The sequence below is a fragment of the Capsaspora owczarzaki genome (genome assembly GCF_000151315.2).
Source record: "Capsaspora owczarzaki ATCC 30864 unplaced genomic scaffold supercont2.7, whole genome shotgun sequence".
Classification (NCBI taxonomy): Eukaryota; class Filasterea; order Ministeriida; family Capsasporidae; genus Capsaspora; species Capsaspora owczarzaki.
Genome location: NW_011887298.1, coordinates 812530 through 829082, shown reverse-complemented (window position 1 = coordinate 829082; position 16553 = coordinate 812530). Strand labels below are relative to the sequence as shown.

Sequence of the window (16553 nt, the reverse complement as noted above, 5' to 3'; positions counted from 1 at the left end):
ATTGTTTGGATGGCGATTCGCGCATTGCGATTCCTGCTGCAAAACTCTGCTGAAAAAGTAAGAGCTGATGATGATGGTCGAAAAACGATTGGGTTGGGTTGGAAAATCAGATCCAGTCATTCTCCAGCATTGTTGAAACGGGCGCTTGACCACATACACACACACACGCTCTTTCAACATTTTGACACACAAACACACAGTCTCAGTCACAATGTTGAATCAACTGGTGGCACGCCTGCCCACAACAGCAGCAACGAGCAGCAGAGCCATCGCAGCAGCAAGCTTGTCCACGCACGCCGCCGCAGCAGCAGCAGCAGCAGCCACTCCAAACGCTTCCAAGAGACGGAGCAAGGGCAAGGCAGACACGGGCCCGATCGTGTTTGAAGACGCGGCTGCTGACGGCGCGAGCAAGCAGGCCGAGCAGGGCATCTACACGCAGCCCATCATTGTGGACGGCGGCTATGTCGCTCCGGTGAACAACCGCCCGGCGATCGTGCCCACCCGCGACCGGCATCTGGCTGTGGGCAAGTCGTTTGTGCCCGTGATTGCGCCGGGCGAGCTCGCTGGGCTGCCGGCAACGTCCGTCCCCGAGGAGGCCTTCAAGCGCGTGGCAGACCGCGCCGACCGCCCTACACGCCCCGCGCCCGTCCGCTGGGACAACGGCTTTGTGGTCCACCGGCGCCTGTACGAAGGCCAGATGCACGATCTCCGCAAGCAGTTTGCCGCAGAGCACGCGAGCTCACTCAAGGCCGAGCAGCGGCTCAAGTCTCACATTGTAAGCTTGTTCGACCGCTATTCCCTTCTCCCCTCTTCCCCCAGCTCCATACACAAAGGTGGAAAAATCTCCATCGTGGTATTGGGGATGATTTTCGCAATGCTATATTCTTCAACGATGCGGTTTCGCGTTGAAGTGAATGAGAAGGAGGGAAACATTGTCAAAATGGCTTGGAGGAAGAAAAAAGCTGCGATCTCGTCCTTTTTTGGATTGAATGACCGACTCGGACGCATCTCGAGGATGCAACCAAACAAAAAAGCGTGAACGTTGGGATTTTTTTTGGGGGGCGGGGGGATGGGGAAAGGAGGTTGACCGTCAGGATTTATTTCATCCGTACTCACAACGTCTGCGTTTTGCTGTCAAAATTGCTTTCTCGCGCAGGCCGCCGAGCGCGTCAAGGCCACCGAAACCACAAGCACGATTCAAAAGCTCCGATCCAGCGCTCGCCGTGCCATCAGCGATCTGCGTGCGGATCAAGAAGCGCGAAGCCGCGAGGAGCGCAAAGAGTACGCCGCGTACCGACAGTCGGCGGCCGAACACAAGCGTGTTGGCGTGGAGCTGCGCATGGCCGTACAGGCGTCCCACAACCTGTCCACCGCCATTCCCTTCGAAAAGTACGAAGAGGTTGTGTCGGAGGCGCTGCTTACCAACGCAGCATACCCAGAATTGCCGCCGCCAGCCAACCCGGCCGAGTTCAACCGCCAGATTGCTCGCCAAGAGCGCGGCATCACCAAGCGCTTGGTCGCAGATCTTGAGCGCCTGGCCGACGCCCGTGTTACCGAAGTGCAGAACGGCTCCAGCTTGAACAAGGAGGGTCGTGATGCTGTTGTGCAACGCGCGCTGGACAACCTCCCTCCAGTAGTGCCTGAGCCTGGCTCGGTCGCCACCCCCGAGACCAACCGCGCCATGCAGAAATCGCTCCTCGAGCTGGCTGCACTCCGCATGCATTCGCGCGAGCGCAAGCTCAAGGGCTCGGTTGCTCCTCAGCCCTCCAGCCCATCGTGGCAAGAGCAGGTTGCAGCCGCTCCCCCAGCCCCAGCTGAACCCGCAACTCCCCAAACCCCCTGAAAAGCGTGTGCACATGCGCCTGCGCCCCTCCTTTTGTGTTTGTTTTCAGCGTAGCAAAAATAATTCAAAAAATACATTCGATAATATCTTCTCTTTGACCACGACTATGCATCGTACAAACTTGAGAACGCCTCACATAATGCGCGTCGAGCAGGATAAGCCGTCGAAAAACCGGCAGCTTTGGACACGTCCTTTTCTTGGACAAGTTGAGTGTACCTGGAAGAAGAAGGCGAAGTTGAGGTCATGGTTGCAAGTACAATAATGTTGATAAACTCGAACGACTTACTGCAGCGAAGTGACTTCGGAAAGGGTGGGTATCCGCGGACCGTTGTTGTTCCGAGGAGGAGCCTGGTATACAAATCGGGCTTGACGATAGCGCTGGGCTTGGGCTGAGGCGGCGGCATTGGCGGCGGCTTCAATTTCCGCGGTGTGTGCCTGCTTGTACTTGTTCAAGCGCTCGGTTGCTTCTCGCACATCATTGTCATCGTTGCTGGCAAGATTAAACACTAAAAGGCGGGGGGAGTGGAAGGTGCGTTGTTTGATGCAAAAAATGGTCACAAATCCAAAGCACGATTGAGTCACAGCATCTTTGGTGTAGTAGTGCCATGGTCGGTGGGATTCCACTTTTCATACCAATGTCTTCAATTTCTTCAAGGTAGTTGTTGTACTCGTCGAGTGACGCGAATGCGCTTTCAGACTTTGTAAATCTAACACAATGGTCGAACAACAAGTCGATCGTGGATTGAGTCGGGTCGACGCTCCTCCTCCTCCTCCTCCTCCTCTCCTGTCCACGACCATCAAAAGGTCACCATCCAACTGCCACTCACACTTTCATGACGTTACGGCGAATCTTGACCTCGCGATCGACGCCGAGATCCTGGAAGGTCTGGCGTGCGAGCTCAGTCCGCTTGACCAGCCTCTTGCAGACCAAGCACGGCATGGTGAGCTGTGTAAAGTGTTGTCTGATGCAAGTAGTGCAGCTATAGAGCAAGCAAGCAAGCGGCAGAGTCGAGTGAGTCGAGTGAGCTTTGCCGCGGGATTGCACAGCCAGAGCTCCACTTTCACAGCGGTGTGGTGGCGACTTTGGTGCCTGTTCTCGGCTTCGTCACTCGATCTGCAAAGAAGAACGAGTCGCACGTACAACTTGTGTCCACATGGAGTCACGAGCATCTCGGCGTTCTGCAAAAAGTACACGTCCGTCTTGCAGAACGGGCAAAAGTCGTTCACGTCTCGTTCGTCCATCTCTCCTATCGAGTGACACAACAAAAAGATAGACTGCAAAACTCGAATAGAATTGATTTGCACTTTCAAAAAAACGATCGAGTTGAAGATTTGACATGTATTGTAGTTTCACGACCAACCAAATAACAGAAAAGAAACAACAAAAAAAAAACTCGCAAAAAAGCAACTCACAAAGCACACCAAAAGTTTACACGCAATTCACATTCAGAACAAGAGTCGATACACCTCGTTCAGCACCACCACGAGGCGCGCCGACGAGCACGGAAAACAATTTCAAAATCAATGCACAGGGTCGGGGGGCAGCGTTTAAAAGAAGGGGCGAGCACCCTGTTGCTGCTGCATACCCATTGGTCGCATGGGCTGGCCAAAGCCGGCCGATTGTTGTTGCGGCTGGAAGCCCATCTGCTGTTGTGGGAAGCCCATCTGCTGGAAGCCCATCTGGGGCTGCTGCTGCTGGAAGCCCATTTGTGGTTGTTGTTGGAAGCCCATTTGGCCCATTTGGCCCATTTGGGGTTGCTGGAAGCCCATCTGCGGCTGCTGGAAGCCCATCTGCGGCTGCTGGAAGCCCATCTGCGGCTGCTGGAAGCCCATCTGCGGCTGCTGGAAGCCCATCTGGGGCTGCGGCGCGCCAAAGCCCGACATGCCACCAAAGTTGGCGTTCTGGGGAATGGTCGTGCCAGCGGCGGGCGCCAGCGGCCGTGCAGAGTAGCCTGGACCGGTCTGCTGGGGTCCGCCTCGCATGGGCTGGTAGGGACCCTTTTGCGTGTCTTGGCGTGCGCCGAGGCTGGAAGCATCGAGGTTGACTAGCCCGCCAAAGGCAGACTGGGCGGTACCAGCGCTCTGCGAGGGCGCGGCGTGCCCGTTGGCAGACGAGGTGCTGACAACCGAGGGCTGAAGAAGATCGCCTTGCATCATCAGGAAGGCCGCGTTTTGCTGCTGCTGGGAGGACGCTGGTGGTGCAGCCGCTGGAGGGAAGGAAGCAAAGTTGCGGTTGGCGCTGCTGGCCGGGGCCTGGAAGCCCGCAAAGTCGTCAAACGCATTGTTCGAGGCCGCAGGGGGTGCGGCAGATGCACCTCGCGGGTTGAAATCGGCAAACGAAGGCTGCTGGTAGCCTGATGCGGTCGCCGTCTGAGCCGCGCGTGGGGCAGGGCCGCCAAACACGTCCGCCAGTCCCTGTTGCTGGGCAGGCGCCGGTGCAGCAACGTCAAATAGGTTTTGCTCCTGGTGGTGTGCCTTGCTAGAGTGCTGTTGGTGGTGGGACGCGCCCCCGTGGAGGTGAGCGGCAGCCGAGGCATCGCCGCTCAGACGGCGACGGTGGTCGTGAACGGGCTGCTGGGCAGCTGTCGCAGAGGCCGAGCTGCCGTGCACGCCGCTGGCAAAGTTGCCAAAGTCGTCGTCGTCATGCGAGCGGTGCGGGATGGCCGAGTGGCTGCTGCTGCCGAAAGGCGGAAGAATCGCTGTCGCGGTCGTTGTACCGCGAGCTGCCGCTGCCGGGGGTAGCGCTTGGCGTCCTCGTCGTGGTACGGCTTTGCGGCCGCTGCTGTCGCTGCCGAGATTGGCGCGAGGTGCGTCGTAGTCGTCGTAGCGCTCAGACGACGAGAATCCGCCATACCGGTCGCCAGAGGTAACGTGGCCCGTGCCAGTGTACTTGTCGCGGTTCACCTTGGCCTTGCGGCGCTCTTCGCGCAGGCGCTCGTCGTCCTGGATGAGGCCAATCAGGTCCTTTGCCTTGTGGCGGACTGCGAAATACCGCATTCCAATCACAGCCGACAAAGCGTGAGTGTCCAAGAACAAGGATGATGAAAAGGGGTGCACCCCAAGCGAAAGCAAGCGAAAGGAAGCGAAAACAAACGCAAGCAAGCGAAAGCAAGCGAAAGCAAGCGCAAACAAACGAAATCTCGTTGGTTACCGTTGAGACCCTGATCCTTGCCCTTTTCGTCGGTGGCCTGGAACGATTCGAGGCGGCGAATGTCAAAAACGTGATCGCGAGCATCTTCAATGACCTTCTCTGAGCCGTTGTGCAGCAGATAGTCGAGCAATAGCAAGCTCTGAAATCGCAAAAGCAAAACAAATTGAGGTCAGATGCAAGCGCGGTGCACAAAAACAGCAAAAGCAAAAATCAACCAACCTTGTACGTGTGGCGCCAGAGCTTCTCCTTGAACATGCGCTTCCAGAGCATGGCCATCACATCGGCAAAGTCGTCGTACACGAATGTGTGACGGGCAATCTCGAGCATCAGCGTGCTGGAGGGACCCCAGGGCTCGGCGCTCGTCGCCTCTCGGACCTTGGTCTCGACTTCCGAGTAGTTCATAATCACATTTGTGCTGATTTGGAAAAGGGAAGCACAAGTGGAAAAAAATTCAACCCAACGTTGAGCGACGCAGCACAGCAAGACAAACAAAACCAAAAAAAAAAAAAAAAAAAAAAAAAGCCAAAAGAGAGCGAGTGAATCAAATTGGATGGCTTTGGTGAACGCGACCGACGCGTGCTCGGCTGGATCTCTCACTTGCTTGGCGTTGGAGATATTGGGATACAATCGAGATGCACACACAATGCTTGCAGTCCAAGCAGGGTGAAGCGGGAAGAGGAAGACACGCACAAAAAAAAAAAAAAAAAAAAAAAAAGGAGCGATGCTAGGAAAAAACAATGGAAAACAATGAAGTCCTCTTCGGACTGCTTTTTGCGTGTAGTGCCGGGCGTTCGTCGATGCAGGGCAAAGAAGAGGCGGGGGGGGGGACAACAAGTGGCATGGCTTGCGATCGGACCACACTGCGAGGAAACGAGAGCGAAACGCCGGCCGCTAAACAAACACAAACCGTTCAAAACCAAAACCAAAAAAAAAAAAAAAAAAAAAAAAAAAAAAAAAAAACTTTTCCCCCTCTTTTTTGCAATGGTGACCGCTGCGTGCTGGGCGTTGTTGAATGCGATGAGCAAAGGAGGAGGAGGGCGGATGAAAAGCGGCGATGAACCACTTGGAAAGACGAGCAAACACACGAGCGCTTTGAGCAAAAGTGAGGGTGGAAGCCAGTTACACATTGTCGAGGATCTTGGTTGCTTGCCACATTTTGAAAGGGAAGGGGAAAGGAACAGATTGAATTGAAGAGTGTATTGAAGGCACAATACAAAAGCATGTTGAAACTCAGTCAGCGTCTCAATGTCAGTTCCATACAGAAGAAACTCAAATCTCAATCAGAATTTCAATGCAAAACAAGAAGAAACCCAATCCTTTTTTTTTTTTTTTTTTTTGGGTTCCCCCGTTTGCTATTTCTTTCTTTGTTTGCTGGGACGGATGGAAGACTCGCTGACGCCCGTCTCGCTTGAAGCCGTGGCGCACCAGCTGCTGAGCGCTGTGGCTGCAACCCGAACGCGTAAGAACGCCACTTGCCGCGACAAAACGCTGTTTTGCTTCTGCTGCTCACAGTCCCACCAACACCACCACCACTACCAACCCTGCCCTCACTCGTCCATGTCCTGTGTGCTGGCCATCCTTTGCTCGCTTCGTGGGCTGCTGTCCCCTTTCCGGCTTTTGTTCAGTCTCGGACGATCTGCTCGTTTCGTAAGTCCCAAAGTTGCACGCCAAACGCCAACGCCGCAGAGCTCCCCCTCCACCTCGTCTGCGTCTGGTCTCCTCGATCGCACGACGTGGCGTTATTCTTGCGTTTCGTTCTTGGCAAACGCGCGCGAGCTTGTTGGATTCGCTCACCCTTGGTTTGCTCTGCTGTTTTGTTCTGTCTAGGCTCTCGCTCATCTTCAAGCACGGACTGCTGCAACAAGCACTCGACATTGTCGACCGCAAGTGCATCACTCGAATGAAGTGCCCTGCAAACCGAGTTTTCTATCAGGTGCGTCGTTGTGCTCAGGTTTGAGGTTTGCAAGCCAATTTTGATTGTGAACTGTCTAAAGCAGGTTGCTGGCTCGGCTGGGCGGTTTTACATCTGCTTGCCAGACTCGAATTACTGCTCCTGCATGTCGTACGTGTTCTCTGGTACGTGGGACTGGCGTGCAGCGTGGCTTTGGTTTGTTTTTGAGCAATTATACTCATCGTGATTCTTGAAATGCCGCTTGCTTGCGCATCCCGGTGGCTACCAGTGCTCAAGTCAGAGTCATCTTATGTGAGCTTTACCTTGCTGGACGTGCTCTTCGTGGATCTGAAGAGAGGGTGCTGGAAATTGTTGTTGCAGTTTCGTGTGCTTTTCCTTTTCCTCCCTCCCTCATGCGAGTATCGCGCCAATTGCTCCAGCAAGCTCTTTGATTATGCTAACTCGTTTTGTTTTTGCTTGCTGTACGGATCTAGTGCAAGCATGTCCTTGCTGTCAAACTCGCCGACGCCCTGGCACAATGTTTGGAACAGGACATTGATGATACGCAATACCTGACCATGCTATGTGCATCCGAGCTCAACGAGACTGGCCAGCCTCTTGGACAGCAGGCAGCAGGCCCATCGAGTGTTCGAGCATAGGGTTGGACGCTTTTGAACAACTTTTTGTTCTTCCAGCGATTTTTTGTTGTTGTTGTTATTGAATGGCGCGTCGCGCTTTGACACCCAGCGACCACCCAGGCGACCATTCGAAGCGTCGCCTCAATCTTACTATGCGTTTGATTCTCGTGTGCTCTCGAGTATCCTGTCCGCAAGCAACATGGTGTGTCACCCAAGCAATACCCAAGCAATCAACCAACAAAATGAAACCACCAGGAAAACCGTGGGCTCCCAAACAATCGTCTGCATGACACACTTGCTGGCCATCGTTTCATCCACGCTTGTTCAAGTAGGAAATGCAGAATTGTGCAGCAACCGTTTTTTTCATTTTCCAAATGTTTTGCTTTCATGTGGTCGTTTTTTAAAAAAAAAAAAAAATACAAAGCACTCTTCTTCCTGCCTGTCATTTCCTTTCTCGGTTGAGCAAACCGTGCGCTGTCATCGGGTAATGGGTGTTTTCCGAACCAGGCTTTTGTATTTTTTCCTCTTGTTCGATCAAACCCCCAACCCACCCACCCACCTCCACATCAGGAGCCTCAATACTCTACATCGTCTTGCTCTCGTCTTGCGCTGCTCGCCGCAGCACTTTGCTCTTTGAGACTGACATGACAGAACGAAATGCAGCAGTGGTTTGAAAAAAATTCGATCGTCGATCCTTTTTCCCCCTCGTCCGCCTCGCCCACCTTGCCTCGCCCTCCGTCCCACCCCATCCCCGTTGACGGCACCGTGCGTCTGCATCATAGTGGTGCGCGACTGTCAACAGCACCGCGCTTGCTTGCTCGCTGGGGCGCTGCCATCTGCTCCATCGTGATCCGCGTCGATCTCGGTGCTTATTCGGGACTCATCTCACGCGATATTTCAATGATGTTTTCGGGATTTTCCTGCTTTTTTTTTTTTTGATTTTTTTTTTCATTCTGGCGAATCTCGCTGGACTGTTGGTTGACCTCGAAACTATGGCGATTGTAAGGGGGGGCAAAGGATTGGAGCAGCTGAACTTGCCTCGCTTGCTTGGCTCGCGGGGGTGCCAACCGCAAGAAGGTGAGCCATGTGTGCCGAAGCAAGGGGCGGCGCGTTTCTCATAAATCCAATCCCCGCCCCCCAACAGCCAACAGGCACCGAGTTCCGCTCCACCACGTCTCTCCACCACCACAGGTCCCTTGCGCCTACCTCAGCCTCCTCGTACTCGCCATCGTGGTGTGTCAAAGCGTTGAAGGAAGAAAAGGAAGAGCAAAGCGCTGTCGAAATGAGTGTCAGCAGACGCTTTTCCGATTTCGATACGTTGAGTGGAAGCAGACGCCGCGCTTCGCTCTCTTGCGATCGCTTTTTGTCTTCCTTCTTGGATTTGATGAGGGGATTTTCGTTGCTTTCTTGGAGCTGTTTTCATCTGCGTAATGTTGAGGATGACTCACTGCACAGTCTCATTCTTTTTTTTTTTTTTTTTTTTTTTTGAAGGTAATTTTTTTTTTGGTATTTTGTTGTGTTTGAAATGGCGTCACTGGTTTTGTTGCTCCACACAAGCGTGACCACGCCGCCCTCCATCCGCCCTGCTTCTGTCTCAGTCTGCAAACTGAGGCACGGGTGCTCATCCGAGTAGTGCGCTGGCACGAGAGCCCAGCTTCGCTTGCCGAGGGCGGCGCAAGGCAGCAAACACCGCGCGCAGTTTTTTTTTTCTTTTTTCTTTTTTTCTTTTTTCTTTTTTGTTTTTTGTTTTTTGTTTTTTTTTTTTTAATATTTCGGCTTGCTTTGCACCCGACTCTTCCTGCGTGCGCGTGGCGTCTCCCTCGCCTCGGGGTGCCTGCACACCCTCTCCCCTTTTGCACTTGTCTGTGCTGCGACCGTGCGACTGCAGACGCGACTCGTTTCCCTTTTGCGTCCAACGGAGACAAGCGAGCAATTTCTTTTTTTTTTTCTTTTCTTTTTTTTTTTTTTTTTTTATCCTTTTTTTTTCTTTTTCTTGGTGTTTTTTGTTTTGTCTCATTTATGGACCTGTCATTCTGAGCAATTGAGCTCGAGCTCTCTTCCCGCTTGTCGCCATTTTTTCACGCCAACTGTCTTGTCGTGTCGTGACACCTTGCGCGCGATGATTTTGACACTCACTCTTTTTTTTTTTTTCGTGGATGAATGCTTTGTGATCACGACAGCTCCATCCGCCTCGCGCGCTTGCGTTCTTTGAGAAGTTTGCGACACTCGTGCTTCGCTTGTCCAAGGGTGCTCAGCTTACGCGTAACGCGCCAGTCCCACTGACTGGTCGGCTTGGGTTGAGCAAGAATCACGCTTGCTTTATGGTCGAATAGCGGCAAGCACCAATTCCACGCCATGTCGTTCTCAATCTCGTCGCCTGCATTCATGCCCTTGGGTTCGAACGCGCTCGTATCGTCTGGATCGGCAGGATCGGATGGCCAGACTTCCGCGCTGCACAGCAATCACACCAACCCGACGAGCCTGTTTGCCATGTCTGTGCTGGAGGAAAACGAGGACGCCTTGGTCAACACGACGCTGGCAAACCAGAGCAGTGCAGATTGGTTCTTGAGTGACCCAATTGATTCCTTGATTGCCTCCGACCGTCCGCCGCTTGCTACAACGCGGCAACACGATGCTTCGTCTCGTTTGGCTGCAGCCGAGAACCTACTGCAGCAGCAGCAGCAGCAGCAACATCAGCAACATTTGCTGTATCAGATGCAAATGTATCAACAGCAACAGCAACAGCAACAGCAACAGCAACAACAACAGCAGCAGCAGCAGCAGCACCATCACGTTCGGCAGACGTCGGACGATTCATCGTGGGTCTCTGCCTCATCGTCTGCCTCCCCGTTGCAGTTGAACTCTTCTTCGCGCGGAAACCCCATGCGTCGAGCCTTCACCCTCGATTCCAGCGATCTGTCACAGGGAATGGGCTACAACGTGCTGCCTGGCCAGATGCCGCAGCAGGAAACCGCCGCTCAACCCCAACAGCATTTGCGGCATGTGCATGACCACGCCACCGATGGCCCACTCAGCTCGCAGCGTCTTCTCGACGACGTGCAGCGCCAAATGGCCTTGATTGAGCTCAGTCGGCAGGCAATGATTGAAACGCAGCGCCATCGGCTCCGCCCGCACGTTGCTTCCAAAGTCTCCGCATTGGTTGGTACCAGCCATCGCAAACGCTCTCACGCTCCGTATGACCGTCCAGTTAACGACCACAGTGCCCTGCATATCGCCTCTCCGCCTTCTGCCGATGCCACCCCAATGGGTGTCGGTAGCACCGTCCCTGCCAGCCCCAGCGCCATGCGCTCGCAAAGCGCATCCAGTATTCACTATTACTATCAGCAGCATCAACAACAGCAACAGCAGCAGCAGCAGCAGCAGCAACCACAACAACAACAACAACAACCAGACCAGCCTCGAACCCTCTCTGAAGCGTCCCAAGCGTTGTCGGCTTCGGCTCCGTTCGGTCGAACTGCGGGGCTGATACGGTCTCCTTCGGTGAATGAGGACGATCGCTCCAATGGTGCATACCACAACCTGCGCATTAGCCTGGACAAGCTCAACCAGATGACCTCTGCCGCGCCGCCGTCTCGTTCCCAGTTTCGCTCGCTTGCATCCTCTCGCTCACAAACCGACGATAGCATGCGGTTGATGCATTTGCAAACCCAGCAACACCAGGAACGGAACTTGTCCTTCTCGCGAGACTTTCACTCGCAGAGTGCTGCCGATTCTGGCTCAATGTTTGGCATGCCGCTTTCTCTGCATGGCCCAGTGCTGCACGACTTTCTGGACGACACTGGCTACACGTATCTCGGCGACCAACCTGCGACTGGTGGTTTTGGCTACGAGTTTGGTCACCACGCCACCTCGCCCTCCCAGCAAGCCAACGGTGCGCTTGCTGGTGCAGGTGGATCTGCCACCTCCATGAGCGAAGCGTCTATGAGTGTCCTGGGAGCCTCCGACCCCAACCTGTCCGGCGGGAGCTCGAGCGGGCTGTTTCCTTCTTCTTTTGCTACGCCTTTGACTTCCAGTCATTCGGCGTCCGCTATGCCGGGATTGCGCTCGGATTCGTCGAGCATGGAGTTCCGACGGACCAAACCTCTGCACTCGCTGTCCCATGAAGCCGTCGGTGCTGCTCTTCCCGCCCAGTCGCAACTACTCGTGTCAGGCTCGGTTGCCGGCGGTGCTTCGTCTACTTTCAGCCCCACCGGCTCGTTGATGGCCAGCGAAAACAACAGCACTGTGACTGAAACAACGGAGGGGCTTGGTGAGCAGACCACCTCCAGCTCGACGAATTCCAATCAGGTTGTCCCCTACTTTCGCTCAAAGTTCAGCTTGGAGGGCTTCTGCATTTTTGTTGACCCCCACTGCCAGGGGCTCATCGGACAAGAACCCTCTGCACTCGTTGGTCGCTCGATTTTCGAGTGCATCGATCCCGAGGACATTCTGACAATGACTCAAGCCTTCGAGTCGTTGATTTCCACTCCAACTTTGCGATCGGTTCGAATTGCATATCGGTTTCTCAACGCCAATCACGAAAGCGGTGTCTGGCTAAACACCACCATGGGTATTGTGCGTGCTTCGCCCGATTCGCCTCCGCTCTTCATCAACTGTGTTTCGAGCGTGCGTGCTCCCAACACCACCTACCGCGAATTTGATGGCAACGAAGAAGTTTCTGAGATTGTTCGGCTCAAGCAAGAAAACCAGTACCTCCGGGAGTTGTGGCTTTCCACGCACGGTTCTCAAGCACCTGTAAGACACGTTGAATTATCATCGCACTGCATTGAGCTTGACTAATCTTTTCGTTATGACACTGTCTGCGTTTTTTGTCTCGTTGTTAGCGCAAGCCGTCTGTTGGCAAAACAGTCAAGTCAAACCTGCCGACCTGCACAGAGTGTGGCACTACCAATTCACCCGAATGGCGAAAGGGTCCAAGCGGTCCGAAATCGTGCGTAATTTTGCGATGCTGTTGATGTTGAGGCGGGGGGGAGGGATGGTGCTTTGTTGGAGGTTGTTGATACACGGCTTTGGCGCTCATTGACCTTTGTTTTTTGTTTGGTTTTTTGTGTTGTTTTGTTTTGTGTTGTTTTCGTTGTTTTGCTTTTCGGTTGTTGTGTGGCTTGAATGGCTTCGCAGGTTGTGTAATGCGTGTGGTTTACGCTTCGCCAAAAAGGCAAAAGCCGGCATCTGAGTGCTTGTCACAGCTGATTTCGTTATTGTGGACATAATAGAATCACAGTGGAAAATTTTTGTCTGACCGAATTTTTTCAATAATTCGGTGTTCTGTCAACTTGCGAATTCTTGAGTTTGGCTTGTTTCTTTCAATCGTAGTATGCAATATATGTTGTTTGCAGTGCATAGTTGTGGAAAATGGACGGCGGGGACTGTCCTGGAACGCGAAACGATGAGGAGGGGAATTGGCTGGCGGTCCATTGCGATCGGCGCTCCTCCTTGCTACTGCTCCCCAGGCCATGTCAACGCGCGCCTTTGCATGTCCAGTGACGTGATACAGTTGTCACGCGTTGTTTCTGATGCGGGGGCGGTCGGGGACGGTCGCACAGACGCAGGAAAGCGCTGTTGACACAACTTCGCACCCACCACTCATTGACTGCACCAGTGCGCCAATTCTTCACTCAAGATATCTCTCATTCTAGCTACAAATACAATTGATACACTATTCACACGTATTCAAATGCCATGGAATCATGATGAAGTGCTTTGGAGTTGGAAGCAGCTCTGGGCATGGCCAACTTGGTGCAGTTCCAGACTCCTGTCAGCGGGCAGACAGCGCTTGCGATGGCGACGTCTGTCTGTAGCGTCAGCCATACTTGTAACCAGTCATGGATCCGCTTCAACGGCGGCTGCGCACTGGGTGCAGATACAGCCACGCCAATCTTGAGACGTAAAAACAGAAGTGAGCTCAAATCGGTCACTTCCCTTACTTCTACCGCTGGCAGTCTTGCGGCACTCGGTCCTCGCTGCACACCAATGCGTGTCAAAAATCATTTAAATGTAATACAAGTGAACGCTGACGTCAAGCGTGCGGTGTGCGCTGAAAAACGAAGTTGATCGGTTGTTGCGTTGTTTGTCGCGATGGGTGTCACATCCGCGAGCTTGATACCGGCCTGTGTTAAAAATTGTGAAGGGTGGTGATTAGCGCATTCATTGTCGGGTAGTTATGCTCAAATAATGTCGCAGCAATTCCAGTCCAGTGGCAGTAACCGCATGAAAACATAGCGTTCAAAGAACGCCCGCGGCCGACTTCATTTTTCGCGAATGTTCGCTTGAAAATGGCAGAAACCGCGCCCCACACACCAGAATACAGCATGGCGTTAGGACGACCGCTCAATCCAGTATTATTCAAAGCAGCGAGCGGGGCAAAAGGGGCCAATGCAGCGACAGGACAGGCGATAACACGAAACGAGTGAGTTTGTCCTCACCGTTTGCGTGTCTTTTCGCGGTGTTTCGTGCTTCCTTTCTCGACTTGTAGTGTTCTGAGATGTTATGACATATTGTCCAATCGAGATACGCGCGATTGGAGGAGGATGAGAAAGTGTAGTTTCATGCGAACCAGAACAATAGAGAGGGCCTCCCTAAAAAGACTCAGTCCCCCCTGTTCATTTCCTCGCCCTGCCACCTATATCATTGGAAAGAGCATAAATTATATAGTTGATTTGGTAATTTTGGTGCGAATCGGAGGGGAAAATTTTCGCTTCGATTTGGCTGGGCGTGCATTAGGGCTGAGTCTTTTTAGGGAGAAACTGACTTTGCCAGTCCCGTGTCGCCCGTGTCGAGGATCTGTCGGCCCATCTTCAACTGGGACATGTAATACCAACTGGTATCTATGTATTGCAGTTGGTGCGACGGTTACTGTATGTGACCACAGAACCCGGCAGGTGCCAGACCGCCCGCGCCGGACGGGCATGGTCCAATCTTCCCCTGCCTAGACATGATTTCACCCTTTTTGACCGGAAAAAACACATAACTACATTGAATGACATGGGATGCACATAGAATTGAACACAAAACACGGAAAATTACAGTGGTAGCGTGTTGCTTCGAGAAAGGTTTGTCAGGTCGCTGAGCGCCGGCCTTGACGACGCAGGTTGGAGGTCTACACGCGCCAATTTGACATTATGTCCATCTTGCTTCGTAGTACTACGCGTTGGCATGCGATAGCGTCGGATTTCTTGGAGTTCGGTGGAGCTCAGCTGATAATCGACTTGAACAACATCGCTCGAGTCTGATGTGACCGTGGTGAAGACGGGCGCGACGTTTTCATCGTCATCTTCCTGGCGACGCTTGCGGGCGGCTTGAGGTTGACGCTGGACATCGCTGGGGTCCTCCTGGTTGTCGTTGTGGCCGATGGCAGCGGAAGCCATTTCGGACGACGCTTGATTCTCGTCGTCATCGTCGTCAGACTCGCTTTCCTCCTCGCTGGCTGATTGATCCAAGTCGACAGTGTCGTTCGCCATCGATTGCGAAGCGAGAATGGGCCTAGGCCTGCTGACGCGCCGAGGAACGAGAGGTGTGGAAGCGGTCGCCGCTGGCTCAAGACTTAGAAGAGTGGGTCGCTTGAGACGGTTCTTGAAAAATGTCGCGCGGTCACGTACGAGCTTGGTATGCTGCAGGCGAGCAGCAGCTAGCTTGTTTCGGGTCTCCGCGGCAGTTGCCGATTCGATGTCCTGCTCGACCTCTTCTCCCAGAGCAGCCAGCTGAGTCTCCAGAGCAAGAATTGTCTCCGCAAGTGTCAAGATGCGTGAGTCAAGGTCTTTTAGCGTGCGGAGGAAGATGGGCCGTTGCCGATTGTACTCTTCTTTCAGAGGTTCGAGCTGCTTCCTCTTCTCTTGCAACTCCTGCCGCTTAAGCTGGGCATCCCTATTCTCCGGCGTAAGCGGGGATCGAGCGGTCGAGTTCATAGAAACGCGCATGGAGCTGTTGCCAATGCTCCTGGACCGCAGGGGCCTGGGTGGGGCCCGAAGGACTTCTTGCACACAGAGAAGTTCGACCTCGAGATTTCGATGCAAATCAGCTAACGCTGCATCGTGCACCTCTTTGCTGTAGAGTTCTCGGAGTGCATCATGTACCAGGCGGCATCGGCAATCTGACGGACACGGTACACGCCGAATACCGAGCATCCGGGGTTGGGGGTGGCTCGGGAATGTGCAGCGAGGGGGTCGTAGACACGGCAACGTCAGCGACGGAAGGCAACGCTAGGGTCTTGTGCTTTTCCGTGTCCAGCGGATAGATACCAGTTTGGCGAAACCCAGATCGGATCAAGTTGGATCGGTCGTCAATTTCGTTCCACGCCCGAATGGCCCCGTGAAGCTTGATGTTCACGTCGATGAGTGGCGAGTCTTCATCCAAAATCGACTGCACGTGAGTCTCGAGCAAGTTCTTGTACCAGGCAAAGACGGTGACGTCGAGCGGCTGCAAGTGAGTCGACGTGTGCGATGGAAGGATCGCAACCAGGATGTTGTTGCTCACCGCGAGGTCAATCAACCCGACAGTGAACTTGTGACACGAGCTGCCATCCATCACCAATAGAACGGGGGTGGTGGTAGCTCGCTCCTTGACGACCTCGACGAAATCTCGAAACCACTTGTCGAAGATTTCCTCGTTGATGAAGCCGGACTCGGACTGGTGAATCAACTCCTCGTCCAGGCCCTCGGTGCACCTGTGAGGTAGAGTGGGCCGTGGATGCGCGACAATGAAGTGGGGCGCAACAGGAGCGGTGCCATCAGCACAAACAGTAAACAGACCAGTAACATGCGGTCCCATCGTAATGGTTCGGCCAGATCGCCGACTGACACGCTTGACACCAACAGCAGCCAGGGCACGCTTCTTTTTACGACCCACAGAGCAATCCGACTCGTCCATGTTGAAAATATTGGCCGGCGTAGCGAAAAGAGTCGGGTAAAGATTGCTGTACTCCGCCAGTAGCGCGAACAAACTGCCGAGCTTCTTTTCACTCAAAGCAGCCACTCGAAGTGTTTCCAACACGCTGCTACTGCGCCAGCCAATCTG

The 16553-nt window shown here is 53.7% G+C and overlaps 6 protein-coding genes across 6 annotated transcripts; 3 read left to right on the top strand and 3 right to left on the bottom strand.

Moving 5' to 3' along the window:
- The first annotated feature begins 124 nt into the window (after window positions 1-124).
- CAOG_04744 (hypothetical protein) lies at window positions 125-1942 on the top strand. Its single transcript, XM_004347445.2, has 2 exons — window positions 125-775; window positions 1157-1942. Exons 1-2 carry the CDS (start codon window positions 212-214, stop codon window positions 1841-1843), a joined length of 1251 nt encoding a protein of 416 aa, XP_004347495.1. The 5' UTR covers window positions 125-211; the 3' UTR covers window positions 1844-1942.
- On the bottom strand, window positions 1874-3105 carry CAOG_04743 (hypothetical protein). The gene is made up of 5 exons (XM_004347444.2): window positions 2985-3105; window positions 2671-2823; window positions 2477-2550; window positions 2130-2349; window positions 1874-2059 (listed from the first exon to the last, which is right to left on the bottom strand). Exons 1-5 carry the CDS (start codon window positions 3083-3085, stop codon window positions 1948-1950), a joined length of 660 nt encoding a protein of 219 aa, XP_004347494.2. The 5' UTR covers window positions 3086-3105; the 3' UTR covers window positions 1874-1947.
- Window positions 3106-3391: 286 nt separating this feature from the next.
- Window positions 3392-6182, bottom strand: CAOG_04742 (Clint1 protein; the record flags this gene model as incomplete). Its single annotated transcript, XM_004347443.2, has 4 exons — window positions 6118-6182; window positions 5214-5409; window positions 4995-5133; window positions 3392-4824 (listed from the first exon to the last, which is right to left on the bottom strand). Exons 1-4 carry the CDS (start codon window positions 6147-6149, stop codon window positions 3392-3394), a joined length of 1800 nt encoding a protein of 599 aa, XP_004347493.1. The 5' UTR covers window positions 6150-6182.
- Window positions 6183-6338: 156 nt separating this feature from the next.
- CAOG_08816 (hypothetical protein) lies at window positions 6339-7961 on the top strand. Its single transcript, XM_011272154.1, has 6 exons — window positions 6339-6453; window positions 6620-6641; window positions 6822-6927; window positions 6992-7070; window positions 7175-7197; window positions 7380-7961. The coding sequence occupies exons 1-6, from the start codon at window positions 6375-6377 to the stop codon at window positions 7542-7544; spliced, it is 474 nt and encodes a 157-aa protein (XP_011270456.1). The 5' UTR covers window positions 6339-6374; the 3' UTR covers window positions 7545-7961.
- CAOG_08815 (hypothetical protein) lies at window positions 7954-12857 on the top strand. The gene is made up of 4 exons (XM_011272153.1): window positions 7954-8007; window positions 9704-12278; window positions 12368-12474; window positions 12663-12857. The coding sequence occupies exons 2-4, from the start codon at window positions 9879-9881 to the stop codon at window positions 12715-12717; spliced, it is 2562 nt and encodes an 853-aa protein (XP_011270455.1). The 5' UTR covers window positions 7954-8007; window positions 9704-9878; the 3' UTR covers window positions 12718-12857.
- A 1706-nt stretch (window positions 12858-14563) lies between these two features.
- Window positions 14564-16550, bottom strand: CAOG_08814 (hypothetical protein; the record flags this gene model as incomplete). The annotated part of the gene is made up of 2 exons (XM_011272152.1): window positions 14564-15476; window positions 15658-16550. Coding segments are annotated over 2 exons (1806 nt in total), but the record flags the coding sequence as incomplete, so codon positions are not given.
- Between the last annotated feature and the right edge of the window lie 3 nt (window positions 16551-16553).